The 13,544-nt window shown below is 35.7% G+C and overlaps 1 protein-coding gene across 5 annotated transcripts in view; it reads right to left on the bottom strand.

Moving 5' to 3' along the window:
• Positions 1 to 13,544, bottom strand: part of ATP8A2 (ATPase phospholipid transporting 8A2) — an 865,734-nt gene that overhangs the window by 43,355 nt on the left and 808,835 nt on the right. For 4 of the 5 annotated variants that reach the window (XM_074216189.1, XM_074216185.1, XM_074216186.1 and 1 more), the window contains 2 exons: positions 8,314 to 8,402; positions 467 to 571 (listed from right to left, as the gene is read on the bottom strand). In XM_074216189.1, the coding sequence (XP_074072290.1) occupies positions 467 to 571; positions 8,314 to 8,402 (194 nt within the window). The remainder of the gene's footprint in view (positions 1 to 466; positions 572 to 8,313; positions 8,403 to 13,544) is intronic. The other variant, XM_074216187.1, reaches the window with a different exon arrangement.

Here is a 13,544-nt window from a genome sequence, read left to right as displayed (position 1 = left end):
CTGTACATTAGCAAGAAACCAAACAGTGAATAAATTCTGAGCAGAGGATGACTGATCCAGATACCAAAACAGACTGAGTTTTCTTCTGCTTTCCAGTTCTCTTTGGTAATGCTGCTGAGCCTGATCTCATCTACCCTAAGTCAGAATGACTGCTTTTTCCATTTTCCACATTGGACTCACTTGGGTAATGACAGGCCACAATGCAGAATCCAGTAAGTCCTGAGGACAGGCTGGGTGGTTAGGAGAGCCTGTGTTCCACACTGCCATATAGAGACAGAGGCTAAAGTCTCAGATTTGTTTACTTCCTGAGGTGAAATGCTTTTTTTTTGGGGGGGAGGGGAAAAGCAGGAGTAAATCATGATTATTTTCAAAATTGGGAAGGTGGAGAGAGATGTGGGAGAGAGATATGGGGAAAGGGGTAGGGAGAATTGATACTTTAAAAAAAATTAGGATGGAATTGCCCCACCTCTTTCCATTACTATCACGAAGCATAGTTTTCCCCAGCTCTCTGGACTTAGTTTCCAACTCCTGAACCTGCTCCAGCAAAGTTTTATGGTAGGTATGCTTGGCCCTGTATCATAAGGGAAAGACAAAAAGAGAAGACAATACATGAGGTTTACACAGCTACAAAAAAGATCCCATATTCCCCTCTCAGAAGATGTTCATCCATGGCCGTAGGAAGGTCTGGGATATAATGAGGCCTTCAAAGCCTCTATGCAAGCTAGGGAGCTAGGAGGCTTGACTGGGATGCTGCTGCTCAGAGAGCCAGCTTCTGGTCTAGGACTTCATAGAACACTTACTGAAAACTCTAATGATCTTGAGTTGAACTTTGGAGACTCAACCGGGAAGTCATGGGACTGGTCCAGCCCTCCCCCATTCCAAGGAAAGACCTGATGATTCATTAAGCAAAATCAAGCAAGACATGTTTCTAATCTGTCCTGAAAGACCTTTTCATTGAAGAGGATTGAAAACCTGATGCAAGGAGCTGATCATCTAAGTCCTTATAAACCTTATCTAAATGGTCACTCATGGATACCACTTCATTCCCTGATCCTAAAGCTGTGAAAGAAATATGTTTGTTTGTGTTGTTGGTATGTATGGATGTGTGGGGGTGTGGGGGGTTTGATGTGACAGGCATTTCTCTCTAGCCCTTTTTTCAAGAGACAACTATTATACAAATTGTAACATGGTAGAGAGGTTTATCCTGGCAGAGCTCACACCCTTGGAGAGAAGACTCTGACCCCCAAACCTGGAAAGAAATGAAAGTATCAAGACACCAAGACTTCATTCTTTTCTGGCTAACCACTTTCCATTAGACTCTATGGCTATCTCACTTTTTTAACTTAATATCTTCTGTGAAATGAGTTGGATATTAGTAATAGTAATGAAAGTAAAGTTAATAAACTAAAAGATGAATATACACCTAAGAATTTCTCCCTTTCCCCACAATACATGTTATTTAGAATAATACATTATGTCTGAATTTCAGACATTTTCTGAGCTGTTCTCTCAAGAAACAAGCTTACCTCTTCTCTTTGAACACCAATAGTGTTGTAAGATCAATCATATTTACTGTTCTTATAATGAACTCTATATACTTAAAAAAAATCACTAAACCTTTGTCATCATTTTCATGCAATTTGTTGACCTCAGGATCTCTTCAAAGCAGAGAGAGACAAATCATTCCAGACCTAGAAAGTTACTATTTGGCAAGCAACATGGTCAAAGAAAATGGCAGAGAAAGGCAGTCAGAAGCGTTCTGGGAAGATCTGGGCCAAATAAAGCTGTAAGATGGCAAAGAATTGAGATATTATCAACATGTGCTAGAACCCCTTGATTGTTAAAAAAATCCAAAACCCCCACCCTGTGTATCTGCTGTACTGAAAGAGATTCACCTAAATCCATTTCTAGTTAGTAGGACTGAAAGATAGAAAAGAGAAAACTTAGCACAGCTGGTCAAGGAATGAAGGAAGATGGATGAGCAGTTTCCCCTAAGTCACCAATGGTAAATTCCTTAGATTCAAACAAAAATGGACTTGAAGGATTTTGGCCTTCATGTCTAAAGCTGGCATTTGTAGAGATTTTAGATAATAATCAAATATTCAGAAATTTAATTATTAACACTTAAAATAAAAAAACATCTTAATTTCACATTCCATTAATTTGTATTTCTATATGTACTCATGCATATTTAAAAAGACACATATTATATAATTTTAAATAAGACATAATTTACCAGTAAAGACCATCTTATTTTTAATGTAATTAATGTGTCCAAAATTTTTTAAGTCTTAATTTTATACATCCACACCCCCCATACACACCCCTATATTTAGCTGAAATGAATTCTGCTAAGATAAATACAAACTTCTTACACTCTGTATTAATTTGAAATTGGTGAGTACTCTAAAGGCACTGTTATATGTATATGATTTATCCTTTTTACCACAGAGTAAGTAATATATGAATAAAAAGTTTATCATAATATTTAACTGAAAAATCAATGAGTCTACCATTATAGATAGAATGCTTTGGCTTAAAAACAAAACTATGGAAATTTTATGTAAACTAACTAGTATGTGTTCAGCAGTGGAATATCCAAAAGGCATTTTTGAGCATTTATTTTTTTATTCTGCCTACTTTTGACACTATCCTAAGTCAGGTCAGTTGCATTTAACACAAAAGCTAAGCACAGGTACTGTTTCCTCAACTTATGAAGACCTGACTCATAAATTATCTCACACACTCAACTACCTGGCTATTGCAGACAGGCTCTTCCTGGAGACTGAGAACTGGTTCTTCCGAGCTGTTCCTTTCTAACCACATACTGGATGGTGGGAGCTGAAGGGTTGGTACGGAGGTTTGTGTGGGGTCACCATCATGAGGGTTGTTCAAGGGTGAAGGCCTGGATAATAGGAGGCCTCTGGATTGTGGGGCCTTCCTACACTTCTCTGATCCCTGATCACTACACATTTGTTATACCAGGAAAATCTGGAATTTTCTAAGAAAAGGGAATGTGACATTATCTCACTAGTCTCAAGTCCTAAGCACATTCTCTTCCACTCTCAATTTCCCTCAGTCTCCTCTTTCACCCTCTCAATAGATCCTGAATGTATTTCTGGTAACTCTATATACCAGCTTATACTCTCTAAATTCAGTATATTTTGTGGAATGCATTTCTCCCTGTAGAAACAATATCATAAATGATGTTTAGGTTCTCTAACAGGCTCATAAAAACCCATTTATAACTTATAAGGTAGCTGGAATACAACAAATCGCCTTTATTTTTCTTAGCTATTGGTGGATTGACATTGCTCCTAAGGCAGAATGTGTTCAGAATTCCATAAGACAGAGAAAAAATTTTAGAACACACTAATATTAGTGAAGGGGAACTAATGACTCTACATAATGTATTTAATAGAGAGTGGTATTGATCATGATGATGTATTATTCATAAAACTATGCTTATTTGGACAGCATTTATTTATTTTTTTATTTTTATGATCTCTTCTTTGATCATTGTAGAACCCTGTAAGACAGGCAGACAAGGTCCAGTTGTGCTCATTTGATGCATGAGTCAACTTTAAGTGAAGTGCTCAACGTAACATACTTAATAAGTGTGAAAACCTATATGAAATCAAATCTAGGTCTCCTGTCCACCCCAAAATGTCCTAAAATTAGACATATGACTCCAAAATCTTTGCTTAGTATTATATATTTGTGAATTGTATAAGTCCTAATACTAAAAAGTAAAAAGCATTTACAAATTAGTTACTGGCATCTCACTGAGGCACAAAGGTGAATCAGAATTCAATATTTTTGAGACATGCTTTAAAATTTTAAATGGAGTAAATTCATTGGGACAATTTTGACCAGCTCTCATCTAGATTAGGCACTGTTAAAATAGCAGTTGATTGGATCTTGGTACAAATCTCTGGGTTTGTATTAATTATTAGAATTGTCTCTGATTGGTGGGCAAGTTAGAAATTTTCAAAAAGTGTTATAAACTTGAATATTAGAAATCTTGTATTTTTCTATGACTTTTCCATTATCTTTGTTCCTTTTCTTGCCATAACACAGGTTGTTCCCCTGAGATGTTTAGGGGTTGACAGTCAGCAGATCAAAAGGAAATGTTAAACCTTCTGAGTGCTCTCACATGCAGAAGTACCAGGTAAAAGGAAATGAGCTTAATTATATGGCTCAGAAGTTACCTGTCATTTCTATGTTTAAACTATTTTTTTGCTTTATGTTTTGACTTAAGTGTCTATGAGGAATTATGGCAAGGGAAAGAATGGTTGGATGTAATACAAATTTAGGAAATGATAACTATGTTACTGAAGGAAATATAATAAAATGAAAAGAAATCCTCTCAAATGAGTTCACTGTTCTTAAAGTTCTAACAGATGATTTTAAGACAAATAATGAATTTTCCATCGCTGAGACTTAGGTAGGTTGGAAGATTATATAAAAAAGTCATGATAATCAAATAACTTGGAAGAATGTAAACTGGAGGCTGTTAAATGTTTTCTTGGGCAATTTAAGATTTCTTTGTCTAACTAAATACCTTTTTAGTCAGGGATCATATTTAACTAATAAAGCACTTTAATCAAAGGTAATCAAACCTAACATTATATATAACCCTTTATGGTTTGCAAAGAAGTTTACAAATATTTTATTTTATCCTCACAACAACCCCTGGGAGGCTGGTGGTATTGTTGTCTGCACTTTACAGATGGGAAAACTTAGGCAGACAGTTGTTAAGTGGTCACACAGCTAGTAAGTTTCTGAGACTGGATTTGAATTTGGGATTTTTTTTTTTTTTTTGACTTTAGGTCAAAAGAACTTAGCCACTGTACCATCTGCTTCCAACTGCCTTTTTTTTTTAAACCCTTAGAAGCTAGGGTAACCATATGTAAGGGGAGATAAGTTGGATAGAAAACTAGCAGGAAGTTGGGGTAGCACATCTCCTCAGGGACCTTTGGCAATAGCTGAGAAACTAATCTTTGGAATGGGACAGAATTTTTCAGCTTTTTAAATATGAAGGGGCATTACCAAAGAATAAATTCTCTCTGTTCTTGGACCAATCTATGAAGGAAGGAATAACCCAACAAAATCTCACAATAATGCTTTAATGGCATATTACATACTTTGTCACAAAACCTAACACTAAATTCTACAGATGTTCCTTGATTTATACCAACTGTTAATTTTAAAATTCAAAAATTGGGCTTTCAGTCATCAGGGTGACTGTCTATTCATAACAATATGGTAACTAAGAAGGAAAAATACTGTATGGTTTCCAAAACTGAAATTTAGGAATTGAGACTAGAGTTAAACAATGTGGCACTTACAGAGCCAAATATTTAATAATAAGCTTCCTATTCTCAGAAAAGGAGGGAAGACATTCCAGATTTACTTTACTTAACAGCAAATGTTTCAAGTGCAGGGCTGAAATGCACATGGCATGAGATTAGTGGTCTGTATGATGATAGCTGGATTCTTCGAACTAAAGAAAATTGGAGAACTCAATTTACCAAAAGAAGAGTCCATTCTGGTTTGGGACTAACATGCCAATTCCTGACTGAATGTCTACATCCTGAAAGATTCTCCTAGGGTGAGAATACCTGCAAAAACTCTCCCAAGCCAGCCTCTACAACTGGCTATACTTCCCGCATCAGGTGATATCTTTTAGGTTCTTGTTCATATGTGGACACAGACAGCCATGAGCAAACATGGCAGTGCAACAGGCACAAACAAAAGTGATCTCTTTGTTTTCCCCTAAAGTGTCTTCTTTTCAAAGTTCAAGTTTTGTCTGACAAAGACCTTAGGAAGGAAATGTACTTTTACTTCTTCCATATGGTGAGGTTGTAGGCTGTCATTTGACACAGTTAAAATATAAATGGTGTTAATTTTACAATGACAGTAAGAAAAAAAAATCTTGTTTGAGAGAACAGATTAAGTTTCTTAGTGGTGATAAGAGCCTCCTGTTTAAAACCCATTGAGGAAAAAAAAATCCAAAAACACCAGACAGTGAGATATAGGGTTTTGGTCTAGTGAGCTTTCTCATCTCTACACATTCTGTCTCCAACAGGGAGGTTGTAGAGGGCTGGGATAGGGGGTGGAGAGTGAAAGGGGAAGTGAAGTTACTCTTGTTGAAATCCCATTAGGCAAAAACTGAGATTTAGCAGTAGAATTTTCAGGAGACTAATTCTGGATGATTAAATCTTAATCAATTGAGACCACTTTACAACAAAACCAGTGCCTCTCATTCATTACCAGGAAGAAGTCATGCATGCAGGTAAGTCTGAGGGCACACTTGTCAGAAGGCGATTTGTACTTGATTCCCTTATTGAATACAGAAAAAACTTGGAGGATAATGATTACATTATGCTACTTTGGGGCCATTCCTAAAAGAGCAAATATGGGGCATGGTATTCCCTTGAACTCTCAGTTAAATTCATATTATGACTTTTTTAGCTATCCTTAAAAATCTCAGAAGATTCTGACTGTCATTTAATGGAAAATATAGTTTTGGCACTTAGCATGGTGTGGGGGGAGGGAACTCAAGAAGATAAGAATTACTGAATTTACCTCAATAACTAAAAAACTTAGTGAGTCGATGACAATTTTATAGAGCATATTTTGGGTTTTTATATATTTTTTACATTAGGTATCATCGGTTGTCAAGATAATGCCAGAATGAAAACTTCTTCAAAAGATATATCCTTAACTGTCAGGCAAGAACAATTCTCATTGAAGGTGGGAGGATGGGAATGACAAAAATGAAACCCGATGTCTTTTCTTGGAAGCCTCAGAATAAAAGCCATAATTCTCTACCTCTGGGTCTCCTACCCCCCTGTCCATAATTATGCTTTGTCCTAAATGTAGCCAGGTTAGGAAATCTATGTCTTCCCTGGAAAATATTTGTAGAAAGGCTTGGGCACTCCTAAAACAAAAGCAAAAATTGTTCTCTTTAGATCAGGGATTCTTCTGCTTAGATACTAAGCTATAATTTACAGTATTTTACCATTTATTTCATTGTTTTATAATATATAATAATTGTTCCTGAAACTGAATAAATCAAACTTTGAAAAAGGGATAATTTTCCCTCATCCTCCCATATCATCATCTTGGAAATGTTTTGTCTTTATTTCTTATTAATCATAAGTTGTGAGGGTCTCCAAACACTTTCAGTGTGTTTCTTTGTCTTCCCCTGACCCTTGGTCATGTGTCTGGTTATCTGTAAACCAATACTTAAATGAACCTGGGGAATTGCTATTTGAAGGAGTTCTGCTACAAATACCTTTGATAAGGTGAAGAATCCTTTTAAAATCTGAGAACATATTATTTGCTTACTAGTGATAGAGGTACTTTTGTTTAAAGCCCATTAGGAAAATCCAGAAAATTAGACAGTGAGGCTTTTGGTTTAGTGAGCTTTGTAATCAATGCTCATTCTTTCTCTAAAATGGTGGAAAGGCTTTGCATTTGAAATTCCCACATTTAGGGGTAATGGGATTTTTAAGAGACTGATTTAAGATGACAGAATCTTACTCGACTGAGACCATTAAAAAAAGAACACAAAAACAAGTGAACTGGTACCATTCATTCATTACCAGGAACTAAGAATCATCCAACCCATGCAGGCAAATCTGAAATCATGCTTTGGAGGGGGGGATTTACTTGTTTCTCTTTGATTTATTTGAAAATTCAGAAGACAATGATTGTAACATACTACTTGTGGGCTAGAGAAGCAAATTTTGTTAATTATTTATTTTCTTCCTTTATCATTTCTACTTAAATGAATTTTATAACCAGTCCATTCCTATAATAACTGAGAATCTAGTTCTGAGTTCTATAAAGCAGAAATAAAAGACAAGATTTGAACTCCCAAGACCCAACATTATTGGCTATTGCTTTAAGAAAGAAAATAATTACATGAGTTCTAGTAACTGCAAACTTGATGGGGTAGAGAGTGAGGCTAAAAAAATGGGAGGAATTAGAGGGCTGAGGATATGAGGATAAAGGCTGAGAATGAAGAAAGGGTTCAAAAAGCATGAGGGAGTAAAGTCATATTTTTCCAATGCTGTGTTTCTTTTTGTAGAAAGGAGTTAGCATTACAATTTAACACTGAATTTTTTTTGAGATACATGCTTTCAAGATAGCTCAACTGACCTCAGATGGAGAGTTTTGGAAGAATTCCCAGAGAAATCAATATTTTGATGAGACTATTGGCTTAATTTGAATGATGATACTGATATAAGAGAGATTATAATCATTAATACATTTACACCATTATTTTACTTTTCAACTTACGCAGTCCATGCTAAATCTTTAAGTAAGCATGCCCCAGGCACCAGAAGCAAACCCAGCCAGAAGTATCCACATTTTAACACCATTTTTGCCTGCAAAGAAAAAAAAATGAATTCTTAGTTATACCTAGAGATCAGTCAATGAAGATTGTTTTCACAACTAGAAAGAATAGTGTAATAGCCAGTTCTATGGGAATCAAAACAAACTCCCCAAGATCAATATATTTATGAGGATTTTTTAAAACAAAGCTTATCCTGCTAGGTGATAGTTATGAGGTCACAAATGTATATTCATATTTATTAAAAAATTACTAAATACCTATTTGTTGGCATACAAAGATGAATGAGACAAAGATGACTAAATCCCTGCCTCTCAAAAAGCTTACATTTTGGGATGGTAGTAGAGGTATTAGGTAATCAGCATTAATGATATAAGGCAGAATATGACTGACCATGGGCCTGGTAAAGAAACAGTTGGCACATGTGTGGGATTGTAGCAGGGAAACTTTTGACACAGTTATACTGTGGGGCTGTTCTCCATTACTTTTTGGACATGCCCTTGGGGCAGCGGAAAATGTAGCAAATAGTGAGTAGAGGGCTACTAATGAAGAGTGACTTTCTGCTTAAATGCATTTTCCTGGTAGGTGAGAAAAGTATAATGCTTGAGGGGTGGTTTTTGCACCTGGCTTCAGGTATTCTCCAATTTACATGCCACAGAGGCAGTCCCCAGGGAGTGACTAAAACAACACTCCTTGTGCATGAGTGGTGGCCTACTTACTATGTGCTATGCCTTCTCCTGCCCCAAAGGGTGTGACCTGTGTCCAGAGTTCCCCTGCTACGGATGACATACTGGGAAAATAGGAGGGTCCAGAGAATCAAAGCTTATGATATTGATGAAAAACAGGTCCAAAGGAAATGAAGGAATGAGAGAGGTGGAAGGATAAGAAACTACCATCAGATAGGGGAATTCTTGATGATCATAGGAGGAGGAAAGGTTCTAAATGATGGTGTAGGATATGAAAACCACTGGGACATGAAAAAAGAACAGAAATAGAAATCACTGAGTTTATCACAAAGGTTAGAAAAGTAATCCATTCAGATATTCAGACTTCCGAGAATGGTAGGTAATAGATAGTCAGTTTGTGAAGAACAAGTTATTAAGGAAAGTGACATTCTAAGTGACAGACATTCTAGAAGTTGGTAGATAATGGCAACTGAGATAGAGAGAGGGTGGTTTAAACCTGTGATTCTCTAACTTTTTGGTCTCAGGACTCCTTTAAATTCTTAAAAATTATTGAAGACTCCCAAAGAGCCTTTGCTTCTATGGATTATAGTTATTGATATTTACTATATTGGAATTTAAAACTGAAAACTTTCTAAAAATACTTATTCATTAAAAATAACAAAATGAACATGCTAATGTAGATTTCTAAAATGAAAACTTTTTAAAAAACAAAAAATCCGTAGAAATAGTATTATTTTTCATTTTTTAAAAAAACTCCTTAATATATGTCTTAGTAGAAGATATCTGGATTCTCATACTTGCTTTTGAATTCAATCTATTGCAATATGTTGTTTTGGTTGAAGTATATGAAGAAAATCTGACCTCACCTAGTCATATAGTTGGAAATGGAAAGTGTATTTTAATAGGAAACACTTAAATATTATTATGAAAATAATTATGATCTCATAGATTCCTTGAGCCCCAGAGGTACATGGACAATTTAGGAATTACATGGATTTTGGGAATTACAAATCCAATCTATTTTTCCAAACTTATTTCCTAATCCTCCTTTACAAAAATATGATCAATCTATTTCTTGTTCCTTCAGCAAACTTGGAAAACCTACATATTACCCTGACCAACACAATTCTACAATATCATTGTTAATGCATTATCAATAAATTTCATCTGATACCACCATTTGACTTGAGCCCTTGATCCCATTCCCTTCCACAGTACCTCCTCTTTCTCTCCAATTTTCAACCTCTCTTATTTGCCAGTTCCTTCCCTATTATCTACAGATATAATCAGCTATTATCCTATATCTCTCTTTCCTTTCACTGGAAAAAAAAACACAACTCCTTTGACAAAACAAAACTAAACAAACAGAAAATGAAACCTGTCTACATCTGTTGCCTCCATTTACTTTCACTCACTCTTGCTTTCACTCCCTTTCTCCCACCACAATATCTGAATGAAATCATTCTCTTGAAGGTTACTTAAATGGATCTCTTTGTTGTTAAATCTAATGGCTTACTCTTTGGTCTTTACATCTGTTAAGCATTTCACATTCATGAACACCTTCTCCTTCTAGGGAAGTGGTTCCCCCTTGTCTGACTGATCTTTCTCAGTCTTTGCAATATAATCATTCATTACTTGCCCCTATTCATAAATATGCCCTAAGGTTCTTTCTTCATCTTTCTATACTTTATATTTTTGATGGTCTTATCAGCTCCCCAAGATTCAACAATGTAGATGACTCAAACTTTTATATCCCCTATATTCAGCAAATTGTTAAATTTCGTTGATTCTTCCACCACTTCTCTCATAACTAGCTCCTTATTTCCAATAATACAACAAGCATCCTAGTTCAGGTCCTCACTATCTCTTACCTAGATTTCTGTAATTCCAGAAATTGGTCTCCCTGTGGTACCGTCTATGCCCCTTTCCATTCCTTTATCTACAAAACTTCCAAGATGACATTTGTAAGGCATGGGTTTGCTTTGACAATGTCCCTCCCATCCTTAAGAGGCTCTAGTGACTCTCTAACTTTAGAATAAAATGTAAATTCCCCCACATGGCATTTGAAACCCTTTACAATTTTGCTTCACTCTATCTGTCCAGGAGGAGCTCCATAATGCACTCTATTCTCCAGTCAAGATGCTGATTCCTGTGTATAATAATGCTTTTTGTTCCCATTTTCTTTGTTTAGGTGGTCCCTCTACTTTGAATCTCTTCCTGCTCCATCTCTACTATTTAGAACACCTGGCTGTCTCAATTTTGAATTTGTGTTTTCAGTGCTTAACATATAGAAGGCACCTAGTAAATTCTTATTGATCAGTTGGTATCCCATATACATTTCTAGCTCTTTATGCTCACTTTTTCCTTCACCCCTATTACTCACACCCAATAGCTTTCCACAAATACTATTTCCACAAATCCAAACCCTCTTTAATCTAGTTTATGTGGTATACATTTATCAATTACATTACAAATTCCTTGAAAGGGAAGGACTACACCTTACATTTCCAGGTAGAACACAAAGCCTAGCACCAATGCTTCATGCATAATGAGCACTCAATAAATACTTTTTGAAGACATGCTATTATTTTTCTATAGAAACAAATTATATATGCCAAGCAAAACTGCCTCTTGTGGCAGAGAATGGCACAAATATTTAACTTTTGATAACACTTTATAACAGATATGCATACCGATAGCAACATCATAGTTTCAGGTGCTCAAGTAAACAATCTGGGAAAATTCTAGGTCAGGCAGGAAATTTAGTTAAAAATAACTCATTTATACTAAGATTTGTGAGACTATGGAAGTGATTTTATTACTATTACTATTATTATTATTATTATTATTATTTTCTCATACAACCAGTATGAGAATCTGCCTCATCATTCAGTGTAAAACAGTGTCTCTAAGATTTCCACCTGCTTGAATTTCATCTAGAAAATATGGAATTGAGTGTGACCATAATGAAGATTGCTCCTTCTCTGAGTCCATCAAAAAGATAACTATTATGCAGAGGAAAGTGATAAATGGTGTAATAATTTTATTTAGTTTTGTTTCCAAAATTAAGCAGTGGCTTTTTCTTAACATTTCTCTGGTGTGATAATGGCACCTAATGAAAACCCCAATTAGTGGCTAAATAAAGCATTAAGAGGATAATAGATTACCAACTCCAGTATCATTTCTAAACTGCTTATCAGGGATAATTAATAATAACATAAATAATAAGTTAATATTTATATAGCAATTTAAAGTTTGAAAACACTTGGCACATAATATCTAATTTGATTGACATTAGTAAGTGTGATGGCCAGACTTGGAGACCATATAAGAACAGTAGTAGAATGGAGGAAATTTTAAGGAAGTTTTGTTGGGATGAATGAATGGTACTAGGGTGAGGTTAACTTACACATCTTGCTGAGGGGGGATTTTAAGTGGTATTTTAAAGGAGGGTCACTGTTTGAATGGGAGGACAGAACCTAGGCATAGAAAATTATGTGTGAGGGTTGCTTTTCTCCTCATCACCCACCTATCCCTTGTGGCCTCTGACTAGTTTATCTATGAACAAAAAGAGACAAGACTAATTTAAGGGATGTGATATTCTATCATTGTATAGGAGCAAAAACCTGAACTTAATTCTGGGTCACATAGCATGCCAGAGGCTGGTACAGAAGTGAGACAGGGAAAATAATTTTGGGATCATTTATCTCTCCCACAAGCATTTAGTTAAGAATGACAGTGATAAACAGTGGTAAACAAGTATAACCTCCCATCTTCACCCTTCTGTGAAGTTCTGGAGCCTTTACATACTTGGAACTACTGAGGCTCAAGTGTTATTTTTGACTTCTGGAATCCTGAATATTTTCTGTTCCACTAAAGCTCCTTTTGTTAATCACTTTTCCACCTTTATTTTAAGAAGAATGACATGGTAAGAACATAGTAATTTAGGATAGCTTGTGTCACAGTTCAGATATACTTAGAAGTAATAACCATTGGTTGTCTTGGTTAAGCAGCAGGTGTTCCCAGATGCTGTTATCATTTAGAGAGTTCAAACCCTCATAATGTTTAGAGAATGACAGGTACTAAGTATTTTTTTTTTGCTACAGTGGTAACCCAAAATACATGGCATGTTAAAATACTACCAGATATCACTGTAGTATTTTAACATGTATTTAACATGCCATGTCAGGAGAGTAAGTAAACAATTCTCAGTTCCTTACAATCACTCATGTCCTCTCTTTACCATCCAAGATGTCTGCAGTGCTGCCAATTTTATGTTTAGATTTACCAAATTGGAGAAAGGAACATCAGAGTCATACTTTGTAAAATGTGCTCAAGATTATTCTGCTGCTGACCTATTTCAGATCCTGGCAAGTTGGCAATTACATAGTTTGTACTGGAAAGCTCTCTTCCTTCAACCCGACTTGTAGTTCTTGAATGAGTTCTTGTGTACCACTTTTAGGAAAATGCCAATCCCCAGACAGGAGATG

This window comes from Macrotis lagotis, chromosome 1, assembly GCF_037893015.1.
Source record: "Macrotis lagotis isolate mMagLag1 chromosome 1, bilby.v1.9.chrom.fasta, whole genome shotgun sequence".
Lineage (NCBI taxonomy): Eukaryota > Metazoa > Chordata > Mammalia > Peramelemorphia > Peramelidae > Macrotis > Macrotis lagotis.
The sequence above is the reverse complement of the archived record's forward strand: the minus strand, read 5'-3'. Positions and strand labels throughout refer to the sequence as shown.